The following is a 22,554-nucleotide window of genomic DNA, read 5'->3' as shown; positions in this document are numbered from 1 at the left end:
CCTTCCTTTGACAGCACCTACTTTCCTCCGTTCCCATCCCATACTTTGGAACCTTGGAGGACAGCGTTAATGTCACAGCGTCTTTACTAATCTATCTGTAGTCGATGGTGGTAATTGGGGCAGCTTCTCCATAATTAGAAGTGAGTTACATTAACTGTTGATGAAATCGTCATCCTTAAACGGTTCCCTCTCAAAACCCTATTCCGCCGACGCCCTTAGACCAAGACAGCAGATAGTGCTAAAGATGCAAATGTTGCAGATTAAAAAAAAATGAGATCATGAAAACCGTGCTTCTTAAGGCTCTAAAGATGGTGTTGATGCTGCCATGCCAGAAAAAGGTGTTTTGCCTGTGGTAAACTACCTGCAACCTGTCTAACCACCAAGACACAGGTAACCACCAAGAGACAGAAAATCAGGAAGAGACTTCTAAAGAGAAAAGGGTAGAAGAATATAACTCCTTTCCTAACTGGTTTCCTCTGTGCACTCTTATATTGTCTTTTAGTGAAATTAGCCACCCATTTCATCCCTCTATCTTGGTCAGTTTCCATTCTATTACCCCCTTTTGCCTTGAGGACTACAAAATTAATATGATCACCCATTCCTTTTTTGCCTTGTCGTGTTCTAGTATAATTTCAATGATAACCCTTACCTTTGGCGGTCTCACGTTTAACTTGAAACACCCCTTTCCTCATCTTATTCAACATGCATATCCTAAGAATTGATATTTGCACCTCTCTTTTTTAACACACGGTGTTCAATTCCTTTTAAAAGGTTTATATGGTCCTTGATGTTTGCCAATAATTTTTGTCTTGTCCTTAAGCCACTAGTTGTTGTTCTTCAATTCCTTTTAAAAGGTTTATATGGTCCTTGATGTTTGCCAATAATTTTTGTCTTGTCCTTAAGCCACTAGTTGTTGTTCATCTCTAGCTTCTTTTTCTTCAAAGTCTTCTTTTTCCAATTTATTTCAGTCGAGGTACCTCTATTCGAGGTGCGTGGTGCGTGCCTGAAATAACTACTCTACTCAGTTGAGGTGCTTCAGTCCCTTGAGGTAGATGCCTTGGACCCTCGGAGTGCGTGCCTGGGAGAGTTGTCTTGCCCATCGGGCTCATTCTCACCAATTTTGGCATTAGTCCATAGTGACTCATTTTATAGAGACTCGCCCATCGAGGCCTTGAGTCTCATCTAGCCCATTGTGGCTTCCTTTTGGCAACCGGTATTAGCGTACATTCAACAAGAAGCATCAGTGAACGTTAATGGACCTTCATCATCAACTTGATGTGTGTTATACTAGAAGATTCGGCAGTATGCCGCTAAGTGTGTTGGGGACTTTTTATTGTAATCAATTTGAGAATTTTTTATTGTAAGCAAACTTATATAAAATTTCAATCAATATACGTTTGAGGGGGAGTGTTAAGATATGATTAGATCTGACTGTTGGGTCTAGGGATGGGTTTGCATGATCAAGTAGTTGGGTCGAGGAAGATTGGATTAGGATAGTCTTAGGCCAAATCTTATCTTTATCTCTTTTCTTAAGTTTATCTTATCTGTAACTGTAAGTGCTTATTTAAGCACAGTTGGAGTTGGAGTCAGTGTTAATGAATAATCAGACATTACTGTCATCTAAAATTTTACAATGCATGTGCTTGTTCTTGTGAATTAATACTATGCTTGTCATGTTAGTCAGGTTCTTTATATTTTGATTTTTCTTTTGGTAAGTGATATATTTGGCTCCTTTTCTCTCGTGGCCACCCCCTTTAGTGTATTTTGTATATTCTTTTTCCACTACAACGTGGACCAAGGAAGAAAATGGGGGTGAATACATCATTTCAATTCCCTTTTCTTTTTCATTGCAGACTGGTAAATTACTGAGAGGTACCACTTTATTTCCAGATTTAATCTGTGGACATAGGATGAGTTTCTTTAAGTTGTAAATGGATTTGGAGCATTAGTGCATTTCTAGAGGAAATGATAGAGGATGTGGCAACTTCCTTTTAGGAGCCTTCCAAGATACATTTTTATGTGGTCCTTTCACTTTAGTCATTGCATGTGTCAGTCTCACTAACTTGATGGGGAACACTTTAGCATTCTCATGTGACTCCAAGGGATGTTGGTTTTGGGCCATTGGTCATTTGGGTTACCATTCCTTTTGGAGACGGAGTCCAAGGGTCACTCAATCCTGATTGGTTATATTCTATATGTGAAGCTGTTGTGAGGACGTACAGAACTATTCATGATTCTTTTGACTTCAAATTGCAAATATTTGGCTGGGGATAATATTTTATCTCACTGTTATATGGATGCATAGGATGTGGGGTTCATCTAAGTTGGGCTTGAATCTGGGAATTTAGGTAGTTTATCTACTATGTTAAGCAGGATCATCTCATCTAGAAGGTTACTGTTGAAGTTTCATCATAGTAACGTTGTATGTTTCTATTTTTCCTTTAGGTAAGAGCCATGTCTGTTCTTTTAGAGACTACAAAATCATGCTTAGGCTAGTCGCATAATTATTATGATATAGAAGGGATAGTTTAGCAAGTATTGCGCTTCATAGTGTCCGACTTACATGCCATGGAGAGACCCACATTTGATTGGTCTCATCTGCATATAGCATAGATCACACTTTATCGAGGCATGCATACATTCTTCTGAAAGAGAGATGGCATATATCTCAAAACTATAGTTAATCAAGAATTTATTTTCCTGCCACAGCCTAACAGCATTATGCTAAAAAACAGAAAATAATGCTTGGATCGAGTTAACCAAATGTGACCATGTTTTAGGGAGTACTAAAAAAAATCGTTCTGATTTTTTTATACCAAAATGAGAATCAAGAGAATGGTTTTTGAATGTCTCCATGAGACGCTCTCGTAAGGGGACATTGCTTTTGCTAATTTCTAATTGAGGGGTGATATCAAATCGGTCTATTTTCGGTGTCAGTTGGGGCAAAGTTTATAGTGCTGATTAGTCACAAACAGAATACAAGAATGCATCACAACAGCAATAGTATGAAGATCCATTGATCACTTGGCAGGAAGTATAAAGTTTAGTCTATGAGAAAAAGCCAAATAAGAAAATAAACTAGAATTATATCCAAACAAGAAATTGTTCTGTATTGCCCTTAGAAAAGGGAAATAAATCAAAACAAGAAATTGCTCTGTATTGCCCATGGAAAAGGGAAGTAAAAGGAACATGTCATCGATCCCATTCTTTCATCACCGTAGAGGTACTTCCCAAGCTTATTGCTAGTTGATATCTATCGTAGTGTACCCTATCTTTGCTGAAGGACAGATGACAAACCTCTCCAATCTAGGTAACTGAAAGGAACCCATTAATCAGCAACTTTTTTTTTCTTTTTTCTTTTCTGATGACATAGGGTACCCCAATAATAATCAGCAACTTAACTAAGGGCAACAGAGTGGTAAATGAATAGAAGCCCCAAAAATATGTATGATTTAAGGAATAGAATCATCAATATGAAGACCAGTGGAAAGTAAACCATACATTTCCTCCCCTTCCATCTCTATGTTCTCTCCATGACTCCTCTTACATTGATAATAAAACACTGTGAACACAACAAAGGTGAAAACCTTCAGGAAGCAAAAAAGAACAATTGTAATGGTTCCAATAACAAACCGAGTAGCACTTCCAAGTTCATCATCGATTACGTTGAGACAGAAAAGCAAATAAATTGGCACGCTTAACATAACCAAAACTAGAATCAGACCAAACCCTTGAACCTTTCTTCCTCCAATTAACTCTACACCCTTCCCAATTGCCTTCATCCCATAACAACCCTCTTCCACTACCGAAATCACAATACCCAAAAGCCAAATTGCATCTAAATAGAGAAAAAAGACCATTGCCAAAGTGCCCACAAAGCCAATCCAAGTTTTCAAGGCAGCAACACTACTAGTAACCAATGAAAAAGCCCCAAATAACACAAGAACGAGAAAAGCATAGGCCAAAGTGATAAGCATAGCATATAACCATGTAATTGCTGGCCTCTTCCATATTGTTATAATTCTCAGAAGTACCTCCTTGAGATTCAAAAACGTACCTACATAAGTTGTGGCCGATGCGTAAATGGTGGTGGCCATTGAGAAGACAGAGAGAAGAGAGAAGGCAAGTAAAAAACCCAATTGGTGACACATGAAAACTGTGGCATCTTGATGGTTTATGGATAGATCGTAGGAATCTTGTTCCTCGATCTCGATTATGAGAGGCCCAGATAAGAGATAGTGGCCCAAAACAAGGAGAGAGAAAGGGAAGAACACTAGGAGCATGATTGAGAGCATGAGCTTCCCATTTTTGCATGTGATCTTGAAGGCTTCTCTTAGAATTCCTGTAACATCCAACAGCTTTGGCGAGTCAATGACCATTGGCATCTCCTCCTTGGCCATATATTGGCTTTTCCAACTTTTTTGTGGAATGATCAAAATGTTATTAGGGTTTTGTTCTTAGATGGGTTGCGGGTCTTCTTAACATTTTTTTGACATCTAGTCTAGAATAAGGCCGGAAAGCAATATTCATGTACCTAATTAGCGTACACGTGGCAGTAAATTCATCCGTACGATGATGATAAAATGAGAAATTGAATTAGAGGTACAAGGAAACATATATAATCGAACGAAAAGTAATTTTTAGATTAAAAAACAGAAAAAAAGAGAGATGGGTTCGAGATTTTATAGTAGAAAAAAGATGGGTACACGTTCCTTGTAGATTCAGGGGAGTTGTTTATTGTTATTCGGTGGAGAGAGAAGGGGAAGGATTTTGCTGATCGTGGAAATTTGGATAGAGCGACGAATGGGGGAAGAACAGCTCTGTTCTGCCCTTTGGCACCAAGTTAGAAGGTTTTTGCTTCTGTCGGTACGCTTGTGTTTTTTTCGTCCGATTGTTGCTTTGAAAATCCATCGTTGATTTTTTCTACTTGCTTGGTTATATGCTGTTCGGGCGTGAAGTCTAGTGTTTTTTAGAATGTACGGTGGGGCCACTACTGAGGAGGATCCAAACTGTTCATTTCATGGGCCACAGCATACACAAGCTGTGCTCCGTAAATCATCTCCAAAATATGATCCTAACCCTCTAATGAGTAGAGATTTTTATGTAGGGAAATGATATCCCTCCCCCCGCGACCAACGTTCTTAGTTAAGTTTTAAATACAAAGAAAAACAGTCCCATTGCAGATCAGAGGGTTTGGATCGTTCTATGGAGTTGATTTACTTGAGCACAATCTATTTAGATTGTGGCCCATCAAATAAACAGTTTAGATCATTCTAAGAAGTGGGCCCCACTGTAAATTCCAAAAAAACACTGGACTTGCCATAAATCAGCGTTTCACTCAGTTAGTAAGGTCTGCGATTGATCTCATTCAAAGGTATGTTTTTAATCAAGAGAGTGAAAGGCTGATTTCCTGGCAACACACTTAGGTTGTGACGGAGGCAAAACTGCCTCCCTCTACTTTAGGGAAATGATATATCCGCCCCTTTTGATCACCAGGAACACCCCCGGTCAGTGCATCAGTGACTAAAGAGGGGCTGTTGTACTTAGTCGGAAGAATTCAATGCCCCTGATTGCCACAAACACTGACAGGGGGTGTTCCTAGTGATAAAAGGGGCGGATATATCACTTCCCTTACTTTGTCTTTTTTTTTTTTTTTATCTCAACTTTATTAATGGAAATATCTTTTAAGAAGATCAAAGATTTTGTTAAAGGAAAAATAACATATACAGCATGGACCCACAGCCACATGTAGGTTGGTGAGTATTGTTGGTCTTTCCATGTCCGGCCTGTTGCAATTGGTCCCATCCTCATTGGATAATCTCTCTGGATCAATGATGAGGAAAAAGACGTCTTAAAATGTTATAATTTGTTGATTAATTTTGCAAGTACACCTTAATCTCACAAATGAGATCTCCATTTGGCATCAGATATGGATCCACTGTGTGGGTTGCTGCCCGTGACGACCCATCTGCAACAATCCTAATCACCCAAGTACATATGACAGTTGTGCGTTGGATCATAGTCACTTTCTTTCATCAACAAAATATTGTCTTCCTCTTCAATCTATTTATTAATTTAGAGATCAACTACAATGACTATATTCTCTTAATGAATGAGAACAACTATGATTACGTGGCATATGTGCTTCATGATCATACTGATGATTTGATGGCCCATTCCCAAAGCAAGATCTCACCCTCTAGTTTGAGGCAAGTAAAAAAATTAAAGCCTTGGGCTCTGTTTGGTTGCAAAAAGTACGGAAGACGGCTGAGCATTTTCTAGGAAAATGAAATACCAAATGTTGTTTGGTTGTGATTTTTTAGCTACTAGACATGGAAGAGACATCATTATTAGCTTTTTGCTTAGGTGGCGCCTATGTGGCGGGATTGTCCCCTCCCCTACTTTTCCAATGCCAAACCTTGTTTTTGGTAAATTTTAGAGGGGAGAAGAGTAGAATATGATATGCCATGTGTAATCATTACTTTTTTCTCTCTTTCTCTCTTCAACTATTTATTTTGTTAATGACACCCCCTCCATTCTCCCACATGCTTTGACATCTAACCAAACACAGTATCAAAATTCCCTCTAATCTTCTCTAGACAAGTCTACACATATCCCACCCTTGTCACCTCCTTGTTGACTACTACTTCCACTAAAATCTTATCTAACCAAACAGAGCCTCAGAGGATGTCTTTTTATCATGCCTTATCAAAGTCCTAGAATCTTGTGATGAGGATGGTAACAAAGGCTATAGGCCAGACTTGTCATAGCAGCAACATTAATAAACTTTATCATCGTGCACATGGCGCATTCGCGCCCCTTATTACGTGAGGCAACTTTAACGTTTTTTTGACGTCAAATCACGTTAAAAGGGGGTGAATGCGTACAGCAGGGCGTGAAAGTATCATCGCCCAAAAATATTCATTTCTTTTAAAATTACCAGAACACATTGGTCTTACAGCAAATAGGAAAACACTTTGAAAATAAGTTGAAGACGTAGGTTTAGGCTTTTTCTGCCCTTTTAGGATTGTAAGGTTCTCTTTTTTTTGTGCGTGCGTGTGTTTCTAGCTTTTTATCTAGTTGAGAGAGTAGTTTTAGAGAGGGGTACACTTTTCCTCACATTAGATTTGTGACTTCTTATTTTCTCCCTACTTCGAAATTGCATGCATGTGCCTAAAGGAAGATCGATCAAGGCTTTCCTTGAGTTTTCAATAGGGGTTCCAAGCGAGAAAACGGCTGCCCTAACATGCGCCCTTATTACTTTTAAAACAAGGGGGTGAATATAGTGAGATGCAATTCTAAGAATTTTTGCAAAAATGGCGAAATGGAAGACTTTTCTCTTTTTATGAAAAGAGTTTCCATAATCCTACCAAAATCCAAGCTTAATCACATTTTGGTAAGAAAGCCCATGATATCATGTAGGGCTGCAACTCGGGTCGGGCGGGTCGGGTTTTGGAGAACCCAACCCTACCTGAGAAATATCTTGGGTCGAGTCGGGTCAGGTTTTTTTTTGGAAAACCCACGATTCCCAAACCCCGCCCTACCCATGATAAATCTCGGGTTGGGTCGGGTCGGGCCGGGTTTTTTCACGTTGACGCAATTTTTTAAGGAAAATTCTTGTTTGGCAAGGCAACTCAACTCATAGAAGCAGAAATTACACTCACATTACACTTGAATCAAACAATGATGTAATTACACTTGAATCAAACAATGTTGTAATTACAATCAAACAATGCTGAATCAAACACTTGAATCAACTCAACTCATAGAAGCAAAAATTACACTCACATACAATAACAGTGGGTGCGTAGGTTTTCACTTTTAACTTTTAATTAACAATAGAAAAAAATGTACATACTATAACTTATGTAACTTGGGTCGGGTCGGGTCGGGCCCCTTCAAACCCGGCTCGACCCGAGATTCATGCGGGCTTTTGAATGCTCAACCCGGCTCGACCCGAAACCCATGAAACCTGAACCCAACCCAGGCTATTTTCGGGTCGGGTCGGGTCGGGTCGATGCGGGTCGGGTAAAACCCGGCTCGAGTTGCAGCCCTAATATCATGTTTCAGCAACCAAACGGAAGATATTTTATGTGGTGCCGGAGCGTGAAGTCACGTGTGGACGGTACCACCCTTTATATTTGATCCAACAATAGCCTCTTACCTACATTTTAAGAGGCTGCTGTTGGATCAAATATCAAAGGCCGTACTTTTGACGTACTCTGGGCACCATATAATTTCTGTAAGACGACATATTTTTTAAGAGCAATGATAGATACAGGGGAGCCCTTGCTTAAAGAGCCAAAAAAGGGCTCTTCATTGGATCCAATCATTTTCAGTTACAATTTAAAATTGGTTGAAAAGGCAAAATCAGTTACATTTGATGACGTGGATCCAATGAAGAGCCCTTTTTTGGCTCTTTATGCAAGGGCTCCCTTGTATCTATCATTCCTCACTTTTGTTTTTAATGAGATTAATCTCAGCCATATATTGACATTAAAATGAAAAGGGTGTTTTTTAGGTGAGGGGATGGAGGTGAAACAACCTCTTCAGTTTTCACCTCGATTGAAATGAAAATTTTATTTGATTTTTCTAAATCATCATATATCATTCTATTGACAATGGAATCAAAGTAGAAATAGGACTAGGATGTGAATTCTTTGACTTCTTTTGAGCCATCTAAGGGCAGCCTAAGTTTATTTTTGTATTTCTTCCTTTTATCAAGCCCAAATCCTAGCGTTTCTCTTCCCCCTTCCTTTCATATCAGGCATCTTCTCATAGATTCTTCCATTGCTGGCAAATCTAAAAGTACAATAAACCCTTTAAATCTCCGTTTTCCTTTATTTTATTTTACTTTAAGCTCTCCCATTTCTACTAATCCATCTCTATTCCCCTCTCTTTAGCGTTGCTGTAGTCGTTGCCTCTGTATTCTCCGCATCAAAATCAAGTGCGACAAAGGCAATAGAAGCCACCTTTGTAATGTAAAAAGTGTAGTCATAATTTATAAGGCTGAGGGAGAAAAGGGGGCTAATAGAACACTATTAGCCCCCCTTTATTTTTCACCTATTTTTAGCCACTCCTCACCCCATTCGTCACTCATGCCCTCTCAATCCTCTTCCTCTCTCACCTTCATTGCTGCTTCTCACCAATTGATAATATTCTATGGAAAACACATTCATTGCTGCCAAACATGGCCAAAGAGTCGAAGGATGACAAATCACCTACAATTGACCTTGTAATTATATTTTCTTTTGTTTTTTTTGGTACGTAAGGTGGGGGCCCAACCATCTATATTGAACCAAATGAAGAGAATTACAAGGCGGGGGGGGGGGGGGGGGGGGGGGGTGGGGGGGCACAAGGGCAGCAAAGGCAAGCAGCCAAAAGAATTGAACAAACTTCAGGAGTCATCTCTAAGATATTTGTACCCAAAAGCATCTTTCGAGGTGATTTCAGAGAGCAAAATGGGGATTTGATCTATAGGGATGTCTTCTCCCTTGCAGCTACCATCCGGTTTGGAGAGCAGACCAGCTGCAGAATTCGCTTCCCGCCAAGTGTGGAGACCTTCCAAGTATCAAGTTGGGAGAGATAGTCTTTAATCTGGGCCACAATATGAATAGCTCTCCAAGGGCATGGCCAAACATCATTAATGATATTCACAGCCATAAGAGACTCAGATTCTACCCAAATCTTGATAAAATTTCTTCCTTTTGCCAATTTGAGAGCATGTTGAATCGCCTTGATTTCTAGAAGATGGACCTTGTAATTATAGGTAACATGGACCTTGTAATTATAATTCTCTCCTCAATCACATTAGAATGATAGTCCTAATTCACAAGGCTAACTTCTTGATTGTCTCAATCAAATGTCTAAAAACTCTGGTAATGAGAAAACCCGCACAACAAATCTGATCAGATCGTGCACAAGCAAACAAAAAAGTATAAAATAAAAGCAAGCCATAAGATGAACATCGAGATTTTATGTGGTTTAGCCAAGATGCCTACGTCCACAATCGAGACAACGATCTTTTCTTTTGATAGGTAAGATGGGGTTTGGCGGTGACCCCTACCGGTTTATCTAATGAAAAAGAAAGATACATTTTAGTATGAAAATCAACACTCCTATCCTTGAGACAAACTAGATATGGAGTACAAAGGAAATGCCAGTGTGGGTAGATAGCTTGAGAGAACTTGAAGCCCCTAATGTTTCAGGAGGTCTATATCTTCTGACTCAACTTCTTGATTCTCTGGCTCTTCCTTATCTTTTGGTGGTTTGTTCTCAATGGTTTGTCCTCTATTTTTGTTGGTTTGTCCTCAGTGGGAGGAGGGCTATCATCTCCTGACCCAGCTTCCTATTTCTCCGGCTCTTCCTCAACTTCTGATAGTTTGTTCTCAAATTTGGACAATACTTCAGCTTGGCTAAGTTCCTCTCCCAACTCTGAGATTTCGTTGTCTGATGATTCTTCTTCACTAATAGAGTGAAATTCAGAGTCAAATTGTTCTTTAATCATTTACATCTTCTTCCTCAGGATTGGAATCAAGGATGAAGAAGGAATTTTTCAGTTGGACATCCTCCTCCTCCTGGTTTCAATTTTCCAGTTTGTGAACTAGAGCTGGGTTCTGTTCATTGCTTCTAGAGATTTGTATGTCTTCTGGAAGAGCTATATTGGGAACATGCCTCCATTCCTGTTTGGGGAGTTTTTGGTTTGGTTTTTCTATCCTAGGGCAGATTTCTATTGAGTGGTTGAAGTTTTTGCAGTGAGAGCATGAGGGGGGTTTCCACTCATACTTGATTCTTTGAAGGAGAATTACATTGGGGGATTGGATGGTAATTGAATCTGGAAGTGGAGATCTTGCTTCAACTTCCACACAAAGCCTAGCAAAGTTGAGGCATGAAGCTTTAGTGGTTTGAGAATCTGTGTATAGGGGGTTTCCTATACTTCTAGCTATCCTGCTGAGGCCATTGAAGTTCTAGGTAATCCTGGCATGCGAATCCAAATAGGAATTGAGGAGAGTTCTGGTTTTTCCAATGCGATTTCTAGCGACCATTAGCGGAGAGTGAGGGGTCTTCCTGCATAAGAATGGTTGGATTCGAGGACTTGTAAGCAGTCTTCTTCACAAGTAAACTTGAAAAGGAAGAACCAATTTGTTGATGCATGGAGCTAGAAGTCTCCACGTAATTTTCAATTTCCCAAGATGTTCCTGCAGACCCATAAAATACGATCTACGCCCCAACAAGAAGCCTGTGATTCCATCTGTTGCAAGCTTCAAAGATTTCCTCATCATCAAAGAGACAACGGTCTTTTACGATGAGAAAAACAATATTACAAAGATTACAAGGATTTAACCCGAACCCACAAACATATGGCCCTTTCCTTGTCCACTCAACCAAGACCGTACGCAAGAGTAACCCGAGAGAAAACCCCGAGAAAACCCAAGAAGAATCTCTCTCTCTCTCTCTCTCTCTCTCTCTCTCTCTCTCTCTCTCTCTCTCTCTCTCTCTCTCCCTTCCCATGTTTTGCAACTGCCCCCAAGAGTCACACAATGTGGGCTTTATACTTAGGTTTTCCAAAAAACCAAAAAACATACACTTGCTATTTTTGCCTCCCACTAGAATCGTGGGAAACAAGGCAACCTTCCTAACTAGAAAGTGGGGTCGTGTCAGAAAAAAGTAGCAGTGTCCAATTTGAATGAAAATGCACACAAATTGACATGACCCCATATTTTACTGTGGTGACCCACTTTGGACCTGAGTCGACCAACATTTTACTGAGTTGACCCAACTTTTTTCCAAGGTGACCCCACGCAGCAGTAAGTCGAATGTGAGAAATTGGGGGAAAAAGAGGTAAATGTGCCTTGAAGGGGAAGTCTTTTTTGTTGCAAGACGCAATTCTGGAGTGAATTCAAAAGTCACCGCCAACTATCATATTAGAAGTAAAATGCAGAGTTTTTATATGGTGTCCGACCGTCAAGTCCCTTGTGGGCGGTACCGCCCTTGATATTTGATCCAACAGCAGCACACTTTTTAAGAGGCTAATGTTGGATCAAATATCAAGGGTGGTACTTTTGAGTTTTGATGTACGGCCCACAAAGGCAAGCACCATATAATTTCTCTAAAATACAAGGGTCCTTTTCTCTTATTCTTTTAATTTTCCATTTTCATGTTTCCATGTGCCCCTATACATTAACTTTGTTGAGATAGACCAATGGGGCACCCTTGTAGTTGGTTTTTTCAAGGGCGCCTATGTATAGCTTGTTTTTGCAAGGGAGGCCTTCAGTTTATCATTCCTCACAAAACATTAAGTGGGGTTGTTCCATTTACTGTTTTTCATGAGTAATCAAACAATGGAAGAGCACGAAAACATATCGTGTGCATTGCGACTAGTAGCACATGAGTAGACTTCCCTTATTGGATCTCAGATGCGAGAAGAAGAAAAGCTGCAAAAGACAAGCACATATATGAAAGTAAAATATATTTCTTCATCTATATACGAACATAGCCTCCATTCAAAGAGCTGGTCATGGAAGATCTGCATTAAGTTGGGCAGGAGGCACCTTACTATAGCCCATCATCCCTTGCACTTCAACCTCCTCTCCATGGCTCTTCTTACACTCGTAGTAGAATACCGTGGATACCACATGAGTGTAGAGTGAAGCAAAACCACTTATGTTGATTAAAACAAGTCCCTTGATTATTTGAGTCGATTCCGTGTTGTTAATATCAGTCATCTTGATAGCAAGTATCTGAGAAATGGCCATGGGAATTATTGTTGAAATAAGGAAGAGAACAACCCCTTGTACCCTTCTTCCTTTGATTAGCTCATGAGCTTTGGAAAGTGCCTCAATTCCATAGCAACCTTCTTCTATTATTGAAATAACAAGACCCAACGTCCAAACTACAACTAGGTAGAAACAGGAGAGGATAGCAAATAGAGCTAGGATAACACTCAAGGCACCCAAGACAAATGAAGAACCACTTCCAATCACATGGAGAAAAAGGATCAAAACCACAATGAGCAACAAGTAGCCGAGACTTAAGAGCAGCATATACAACCAAGTGATCACTGGCCTCTTCCATGTTTTTCCAATCCTATATAACAATTCATTGAGAGTCAAGTATTTATCGGCGTACGTCACGGCCGACGCATAAACTGCGGCCATGTACGAGAATAGTGATATGATACAGCTTACTATTATGAAGATCAATTCCTTGCCCGCCATAATTCGAATGTCTTCAACAATCCCGGAGAGCAATTCGGAATATTCATGGCTTTTGGGGTCAGTTTTTTTCAAGAGATAGGCCTTTTCGAACAGATCTAAGGATAAAGGCCTGAGGGCAAAATCGTTGGCTAGAAATAGAAGAGAGGAAGGTATGAGGAGGAGGAGAGCAAGGGAGAGGGCGAGCTTCCCATTTCTGAAAGGGATTTTAAGGGCTTCACTGAGAATTCCCAGGATACCCATGGCCATGAAAGAAGGTTTCATCTCCATGGTCATTGCTTTTGAGATGATCTTGGTCTAGTATTTGTAGTTGTTTCTTGTGTTATCTCGTTCCATTGTTTTTAACTTTTTATCTGGAGGTCTCTCTCACTCTCTCTCTCTCTTGAAGACGCGGTCGATGACTAAATAAATTTTCCTTAACGAGAACGGCACCTTGGGGGGAATTTCCAAGAAACGTTCTATATGCTAATGGACAATGGGTGGAAATTTCCAAGCTGCTTTTTTGTGCTTTTGTGGATCTTTTTTTGTCAAATTTCCTTATCTTGACTTATTGACTACGATTATTAGATGCAAGCCAGTCACGGATCTATCCAAGCCTTTAGGCTTCTTGGTAGATCATGGAGCAACTAGAGAGAATACCCTGAAAGCCTGGTTTATTTCTTAATGTGTGTTGATTCATTAAAAAACCACTGCTAGGGATTTGGGTTAGTTTCCCTATTGCACTTGATTCTTACTAATCTTGGACTATAGAGGAGAGTTAATCGTTAGTTAGCCCAAAAATCCACTTTATATTACGTTTAAGACTTTTCCTAATTGATTAGCATTGTCAATGTGAGCCATCCCTAACGTACATAAGACTTTTTCCACGGAAACAAGGGTCTATCCATAGGAGCTAGCCTGTGCAAATCAATTCGGACGGGCATGGACCCATTAGCAAATGTGATTTTATATATGTACACATCTATCTGCCCTAGTTTTAGTGACCCCCAACACATTTGGTAGTATTTGTTAGAGTATTAGGGTTTAAGCAAGGATGCTTAAAGCATTACACCCAAGGTATCTAGTTTGGAATACCAAGTTTGTTGCCTCCAGCCCCTATATATAGAGATACACTAGGGTTACGAGAGGTTAATGGGCTCCAGCCCAAATGGGCCCACTACACCTGGTCCATTACCTATTGGGCTTATATTAGAACATACATGGGTTATATTATATATCCAACAATCTCCTCCTATGTTCTACATATAGCACAATCCAATAGATAGATAATGTGATGTCCAAACAAAATTATTGAATCATCCATATCACCATATGGTCTATATCATAAAAGATCTGTAATCCAAATGAAAACATGAATCCTTTTATGAGAAACCAAGAGTTTTAGATATACAACAAGCTAAACTCAACCAAAAGGTAATTTCACATATAAGTGAATCCCACTGATCTTAGATGAATTCATTCATGAGGTATGATTCTCATCAAGATCCAAAATAAAGTTCCACAAAAAAGTGAACTCTATGCATACTGAAATGTAAGCATAGTCTTTATGACTTTAGAAGATTTACTCATCAAGTAAGTCATCTTCATCAAAGTCCAAATCAAGACAAGCTCCTCCTTTTCGCCAATCCCTGTGAATTACCAAATATGAATTTCATGAAAATGAATCCAATCATTTGTGTAAAACACTAAAGTATCTAGTTCTACCTGAAGAAGAACTTAGTACAATTCCATAATTCACGAAAGTATCTAGTTCTACCTGAAGAAGAACTTAGTACAATTCAAAATGGCTGAAAAAGTATCAGTATCACTCTCACCATAAGCATCATTGTCAAGTTTCAATAAAGAACAAGACCTTAACAGCTTCTTTTGCAAATAACCATTCCTAATTGTCAAGTTTCATTAAAGAACAAGACCAAATAGTTTCTTTTGCAAAGAACCATTTCATGTTTCTTTTTGGAATGTTACAGTCATCTTATCCATATTTGAGTTAAGCTGTATCATCAAGTTTGGAATGTACAACCTTTCCCAAAAAGGACATGTCATCAAATGTGGAATGACACACAACAACTGTAAACATCGTCGAAACATATCAAGTGCTTATCTTGGCCAAAAGAGAGATTCGAAGATTCAAAATAACATGGATGTAGGTTAAGTCCAGTCTATATAGACTTTAACCCCATCTCCCCCACAGTTTTGAATATTCGATCTTTGGTCAACCCCTATATGAGAGCATCAGCTATATTATCCTTCGATTTCGTATCAATCAAAGTAATAATCTCGTGTTCTTGAGATAATTCAGCATGGCATGTTTCAGCCTAAGATGTCTCCTCTTACCATTAAAGAGTGAGTTCTTCACAATCGTAATTGTAGCTTGATTATCACAGAACACACTTAAGGAACTGATCCTTAACTGGGTCAATGGAATGTCCATAACCATAATCAAAATCTTTATCTCCCCTGCTTTCATTTGCAACTGAAGCTAGAGCATAAAGTTCCAATTCGACTTCCACACGACAGCAGTAGATTTGCTGTTCCCTGATTCTGATCCCCATGATTCATCAGAATATTCTTCCATGAGAAGTGGATGGCCACCATAGTTTTGAGCATACTCTTGAGTACACGAAAGGTATCTCATCAGCTTCATAAGGGCATCTCTATGCTCATGGCCAGGATTGCTAGTAAAAAACGACTCAGCATGCCAACTATAAAGGCTATGTCTGGCCTAGTGCAACACAAACATGAGGCTACCAATTAGTTTATAATAATCTAACTGACTCACACTGTCTCTTCCTTAGAGATCAGCTTCTTGGTATAATTAAAATGGTGTCTCAATCGGTTTGCACTCACTGCATCCTCAAAAGGAAAGAAGTTTTTCGTATAATGGGCTAGGCCAAGGGTGATTCCTTGCCTTTCAAAAACTTACTTTCATACCAAGAGTGGTGTTAACAACACCCAGGTCTTTTCATGTCGAAGTCTTTACCCAATGGTAGTTTCACATTTCTTATCACAGAAAGAGATTGGAAAGAAGAATCAACATCTACACACAAACAAATAATCACGACCTTATTCGACACAAAACGATAGTAAAGGCATTTATCTGAGTAACTGGTTTGAAAACCAAAGCTCTTTACTACCTTGTCAAATTTTTGATGCCACAATTTAGGTGCTTGTTTAAGACCATACAAAAATTTGTGTAACTTACAAACTTTGTTCTCGAAACCTTCCATGACAAACCCTTTAGGTTGGTTCATGTAGATTTCTTCTATGAGGTCTCCATTAAGGAAAGCCGTTTTTACATCCATTTGATGCACAATATACTTCTCAATAGAAGCCAAAGCAAGAAGAATTCTTATCGTTGCCAAATGACAGACCGGTGAGTAAACATCAAAGTAGTCTATCCCACTGACTTGAGTATATAGCCCTTAGCTACTAAACGTGCTTTATACCGAGCTATGGATCCGTCAGGATTAAGTTTCTTCTTCAAAATCCACTTACAGCCCACAGTCTTAGCCCCTTTTGGCAAATCGACTAGCTGCCAAGTTTGATTTTGTAGCAGAGAGCTCATTTCATCATCAATGGCTTCTGCCCATAACAAAGAGTCCCTAGATCTCATCGCTTCCTTATAGGTTGATGGATCATTCTCTACATGGTAGGTCACAAAGTCCTCACCAAAGTTCTTGGGTACTCTATCTCTTGTAGAAACTCTTAAAGGTTCTGATGCAGAAATCAGTGTAGGACAGGTGTCAGAAGTATTCTGTTCAAACTCTACATGCGATTCTATAACCATTTCAGTATCGCCAGGTAGGTTCAAACCATGATCTCTGAGAAATTTATTCTCAAAGAATACTGCATCTCTAGATTCTATAACCAAATTGGTAGATAGATCCAAAAACCGATCAGCAGCACTATCTTCTGCACCACCTAGATAAACACAAGTGTTTGTTCTAGGTCCTACCTTAAGTCTCCTAGGGTCTTGTATCCTCACATAAGCAATACAGCCCCAAGTCTTAAGAGTGTCATATCTACAAGGATGTTTATGCCATAACTCATAAGGAGTAGTGGTCAACTTAGAGTGGTGTACTCTATTCAGGATGTGATTTGCAGTTAAAACTGCTTCTCCCCAATAGCTAGTAGGCATGCCAGCTGTCAATAACATAGAGTTTAACATTTCAGTTAACGTCCGGTTCTTACGTTCAGCTATGCCATTAGATTGAGGTGAGTAAGGAGCAGTAGTTTCAAGTATTATGCCCTGAGAGGCACAGAATTCCTTGAACTCTGTCAAAGTGTATTCTCCTCCTCTATCACTCCTAAATCGCTTAATTTTCAAGTTCAATTGATTTTCAACACGATTCTTGAAAATTTTAAATTTATCAAAAGCTTCATCTTTCGATTTTAGGAGATAAATATGACAAAATCTAGAAAAAACGTCTATAAAAGTGATTAAATACTTCCGACCACCTCGAGTAGTGAAACTTTTTAAGTCACAGAGGTCAGAATGTATTAACTCAAGAAGGTGTGTGCTCCTAGAAACCGAACGAAAGGGTTTTCTAGTGATCTTGGTTTGTGCACACACTTCACACCTGTCAAATCTAATCGATGTATCTAAAGGTATATTATAGGTGTTAGCAAGTTTGACCATTTTTCTATAGTTCACATGTCCCAGTCTAGTGTGTAACAACTTAGGATCAATCAAAGTGGAACTAACCTGACTAACAGTTTCATTTGCTAAACTTAGTCTATACATACCATCGATTAAGAAAGCACAGCCAAAATAATAAGAGTTAACATTTAAAGTTACTCTACCACCCAAAAAAGATGAACACATGCCAGCATTGTCCAAAAGACTGTAGAAATTAAATTCTTTTGAATAGCAGGAACTACTTTAACATTTTTTAAAGTTAGTATTTTACCTGAAGAAAGGACCAGGTTCGCAGTGTCACTTTTGCCTCAGCTCCACTAGCCACTGTAACGTTCTCTTTCACGCCAACAGCATCCGTAAGTAGTTTCTTTGAGTTGCAAACATGACAGGTGGCTCCTGTATCTAACCACCAGTCTGAAGAAGTACTGGCCTTACCATTTCCTAACATGGCAATAAAATTCTTAGGCGCAGCACTGCCCACCATCATATGAGCTTCCTTTTGTGGTGTGTCAGATTTAGCCTTTTTAGGTTGTTTACACTCTGCAGCAAAGTGACCCCATTTCCCACAGTTGTGGCACTTGCCCTTCTTTTTCTGAAAGATAGTCTTTTTGGCCTCCAACTTGGGATGTTCACTTTTTGGTGACTTGGATTTTCGAGGAAATTTCTTGGGATATATTACCGCATTACCAGTAGATTGTTGCTGTCTAACCATCTCCAAGTTATTCCTAGCTTGATTCTCATCTTCGATTCGAATGAATCGTTTGAGATCATCCAGTCCCACTTGCACCTTTTTCCGATACATCTCGGTTTTGAAAGAGTGTCATGCAGATGGTAACTTGTATATAATTGCACCCACAAGAAATGAATCACAGACAACTATTTTTTCATTATTCAACTTAGATCTCAGATTCTCTAGATCAGTAACTTGAGGAGTGATTTCCTTGTCTTCTTGAAACTTGAAATCCATGAATTTGTCCACAAGATGGGTCTTGGACAATTCATCCTCCTTCTTGAATTGAGCATCTAAGTTGTCCCATATTGCTTTAGCAGTGTTTAATTTACTATAGGTTTCTGCAAGACGATCTGAAAGACAATTCAACAAGTAGTCTTTGCAGAAATCCTCATCCCTAAGCCATTGAGATTCATCAACGTCTTCATCCGTCTCAGCAAAGGTACTCAAAACAGTGTAAAAACAGTTCATGTATTTTAGACTGAATTGAGTCTTTCGCTTCCATGAGGTAAACTCAGATCCACCAAAGGAGTGAAGTTTGACCATCTCAAAAGGCATAGAAATCTTTTCCATTTGATATTATTTATATGAAATAAAAAGTGAAAAGATTGCACCTGATTGGCAAATTGCGAGAACCCAATCCAAGAACGACGGCAAGAACCGAACCGTGTGAACCGTTCGCAAGAACCGAATCCAAGAGAGTGGCCGACCAACAAGAAAGCGAACCCAAAATGCAACCGGTGAGGGAGGGTTGCCAAGATATTGCAGCTACAAGCTCGGATTCAGCCAGCAATATCCAAATTCCAAGAATTCGACCCCAACAGTGGTTTGGTCCCAAATAGTGTTGTCTATCATAAACCTTTCATGTAAAACAAACAGAGCCGACTAGGAAAGCCACGGGCTAGGCACTAGTATAAAAATTCCCACAGAATTTTATAACACTTTTCCTTAGGAGTCGTACAACAAGCACTCGGGGTGAAAAGTACTAAAAATGAGGGGTGAGGTTTTTATCAAAACAAACCCAACTTTATTTGGGTGGGCATGTGCAACAGAGACGTGTTGTCTCCTTTACCTCTCAACACAGAAGCATCCCCCGCCGTGCAACAAGGCACAACCAGCTCGGATAACAGCAACAGGCCACCCAAAGAGATGTCGGAAGAAGGATTCAACAAAGGCGAAATCTCTTCTCTGTAACTTGATGGTTCGGTAAGGTAGAGAAGCAAACTTCTCTTCTGTATATAGAGAAACGACCACCAAATTTGGGCGTGAGGGATTGAAGCCAAAACCCAAAACGTTTGAAGAGAAACTGAAACGAGGGCTTGAAGGAGATCTAAAAAACCCCAATAAAAAAAAACAGAATTTGGAGCAGGTTCCTCTTGTTGGAACGGTTGTCCAAATTAGAAAATTGATTTTCAAACAATAAGCAGCAGAATCCACCGTTTCCTCCAACGCCCAAACAAGAGAGTATTTGCAGAAAACCCACTCTCTGTTGTGGGTGGTGGCGGCACAGATGAGGCCCTTTCTTCTTCCTCTCTAGGTCTCTCCCAAACCCTAAGATCCCAACTTGTAAAGCCCTCTCTCTGTTCTTCAAGTTAGAGACGGCTCCTTGAGAGAGAAGATCCGACGCCCAACTCTTTTTCTGAGGGATTAATCCCACGCACAAACAATGATGCTTCGATGTTCCAAAAAACCAAACGGGGAAACCCTAAAATCTAATGCTTTAAGATTGTTAGAGTATTATGGTTTAAGCAAGGATGCTTAAAGCATTACACCCAAGGTATCTAGTTTGGAATACCAAGTTTGTTGCCTCCAGCCCCTATATATAGAGATACACTAGGGTTACGAGAGGTTAATGGGCTCCAGCCCAAATGGGCCCACTACACCTGGTCCATTACCTATTGGGCTTATATTAGAACATACATGGGTTATATTATATACCCAACAGTATTGACCTTTTGTAAGCAAAAAGAAACCTTTTGGGACTGTTCGGTCCCTCTCTTTGGTTACCTAAAGGCTCGGTTTTACTAGGAATTATTTTGAGTTTTGGGGTGCCAAGTTGGCTACTACATGTGTTTGGTTGCCAAACGGCACTAGAACTACTAGGGGCAACCTAAGCGTTCCACCCAACAAACAACTATCTAAGGGGCATCCTAACACTAGCAAAATACTAGAAAAAAGATATTTTTTTTATGGTAACACCCCGGGCTTCACCAAACCACTAGCAAATGCACAATCTTCTAATTTTTCAACATTCTATTAGCATTTTACATGACAACCAAACATCACTGTCCTAGTGTTTGGTTGCACAAACTCTCGGCGTCCACTGGAATTTTGGTTGAAAAGTAAAGCTGATTTCATGTTTGGTTTCTGATATTGCAATAAAATTCTAGGAGACTCCCCAACATGTTTCTGACATAATTATTTCATCTCCCTCCTCCCTCCTCACTTTCAAATCAAATTATACCAAAGAATGAGAATTTTGGTTGGAAAATCTTAGAAAATATGTTTTTTTTCCTCTCTTTCTCCCTTCCATTTCTTCCTATTCACTCTCTATATTGGTAATGATACCCTTACTTTTTCTACTACTCTTGAGTCTATGTTGTGCAACCAAATACTACTATGACTATTCCACCATTCTCCGAGAGGTAATTCAAGACAAATGCAATGCTTGTCTCCTCACTTCTGACTTCTTATTGAGCGACCCCCATGCATCCATAGTGAAAGTCTACTTGAAAACTATGTAAAGACAACTTCACCACTTGACAGATGCTATAAGGGACACACTGCACGTATGACAACAAATGGACCATCGGGGGGTTTGGAGCAGTCAGTCGACACTGCTAGTTGACGGCTGACAGTAAGGAATTGGGATAGCTGTCCCGTGGATATTGAAATCTCAGCTCACCCCTGGGATTTCAAGAACCTCTTTCCCTTTCCTTCTGTTCCACTCTCCGTCCACCTGAAACCAGGGGTGAAGCTACATGTAGCATAAGGGGGGCAGCTGTCCCTGTTGAGTTGGGCCAAACTCCTAAATTGGCCCAACTCAATTGGGCCCAGCCCCCTTTAAAATTTGAAGCCTGCCCCCATTATGTATAAATCCTGGCTCCGCCACTTCCTGAAACCGACGATTGAGTCAGTACCTCCTCTTCATTCCCTCCTTTCTCCTGTCTGACCTAGAAACAAGAACACCCTCCTCCTTGCCTGATCCAGAATCGGCCATCACCAACATCCATCCCTATGCCAAATAGCCCTATAGGATTCAATTAAAGCCCGAGAAATTCACGTCTTCGTGGCTCCAGCTAGATGACATTTATACCACTAGCTTTTCAAATGAACTAGTAGATCTTCAAATGCTCAACTACCATCTTTTCCAACTCACCATGCCTGGGTTCGAGTCGGATCACCCTCTCCCCCACCAAGAAATTAGAACTTAATCGAAAATTTTGGTAAATATTCTGCAACTGCCAAATTAGAACTTTATCAAAATTCTAGCAAGAAATCTAATAAAGATTTCTTTTAAAGATCGAGTAATTACCTTTTAAGTGTCATAAGATTAATAATAGAGACTGTCTTGTATGGGTGACATAAGTGCATCCATATGACTCATTCACACGGTGTGATGGTGATGGGTCCTGAAATTTGGAAATAGAATGCATTATTCATTGTATTTTATTTTTATTTTGTCATTTGCTTTAAAATCATTTACTTTGTGGCAATTTACATTTCTATTTACTTCCTCTAACGCATATTAATTTACGTAGGCCATGTTCGTTTAAGATTATCACAATTGAATGTGAGTGCCAAACTGATTATTGGACTCAAATTAGGCCCTGTTTGTTTAAGGTTCTGAAAACCGATTGTGAGTGCTAAACCGATTGTGAGTTCTCAAATTTAAACATAATTTTGAGTCCAATAATCGGTTTGGCACTCACACTCTGTTGACATAATCTTAAACGAACAGGGTCTTAAAC

At 39.6% G+C, this 22,554-nt stretch overlaps 2 protein-coding genes across 2 annotated transcripts; both read right to left on the bottom strand.

The window, feature by feature from the left end:
- Positions 1-3,452: 3,452 nt before the first annotated feature.
- LOC143878720 (uncharacterized) lies at positions 3,453-4,400 on the bottom strand. Its single transcript, XM_077380967.1, has one exon. It carries the CDS (start codon positions 4,398-4,400, stop codon positions 3,453-3,455), a length of 948 nt encoding a protein of 315 aa, XP_077237082.1.
- An 8,115-nt stretch (positions 4,401-12,515) lies between these two features.
- Positions 12,516-13,490, bottom strand: LOC143878719 (uncharacterized). The gene has a single exon (XM_077380966.1). It carries the CDS (start codon positions 13,488-13,490, stop codon positions 12,516-12,518), a length of 975 nt encoding a protein of 324 aa, XP_077237081.1.
- Positions 13,491-22,554: the final 9,064 nt, after the last annotated feature.

Source organism: Tasmannia lanceolata, unplaced genomic scaffold (assembly GCF_043159265.1).
Source record: "Tasmannia lanceolata isolate RefF3 unplaced genomic scaffold, GAP_Taslan_0.1 ptg000006l, whole genome shotgun sequence".
In the NCBI taxonomy this organism is placed as follows: Eukaryota; Viridiplantae; Streptophyta; class Magnoliopsida; order Canellales; family Winteraceae; genus Tasmannia; species Tasmannia lanceolata.
The sequence above is the reverse complement of the archived record's forward strand: the minus strand, read 5'-3'. Positions and strand labels throughout refer to the sequence as shown.

Excerpts from the sequence above, each read along its gene's own strand:
- LOC143878720 (XM_077380967.1), bottom strand. The coding sequence starts at position 4,400 with ATGGCCAAGGAGGAGATGCCAATGGTCATTGACTCGCCAAAGCTGTTG.
- LOC143878719 (XM_077380966.1), bottom strand. The coding sequence starts at position 13,490 with ATGACCATGGAGATGAAACCTTCTTTCATGGCCATGGGTATCCTGGGA.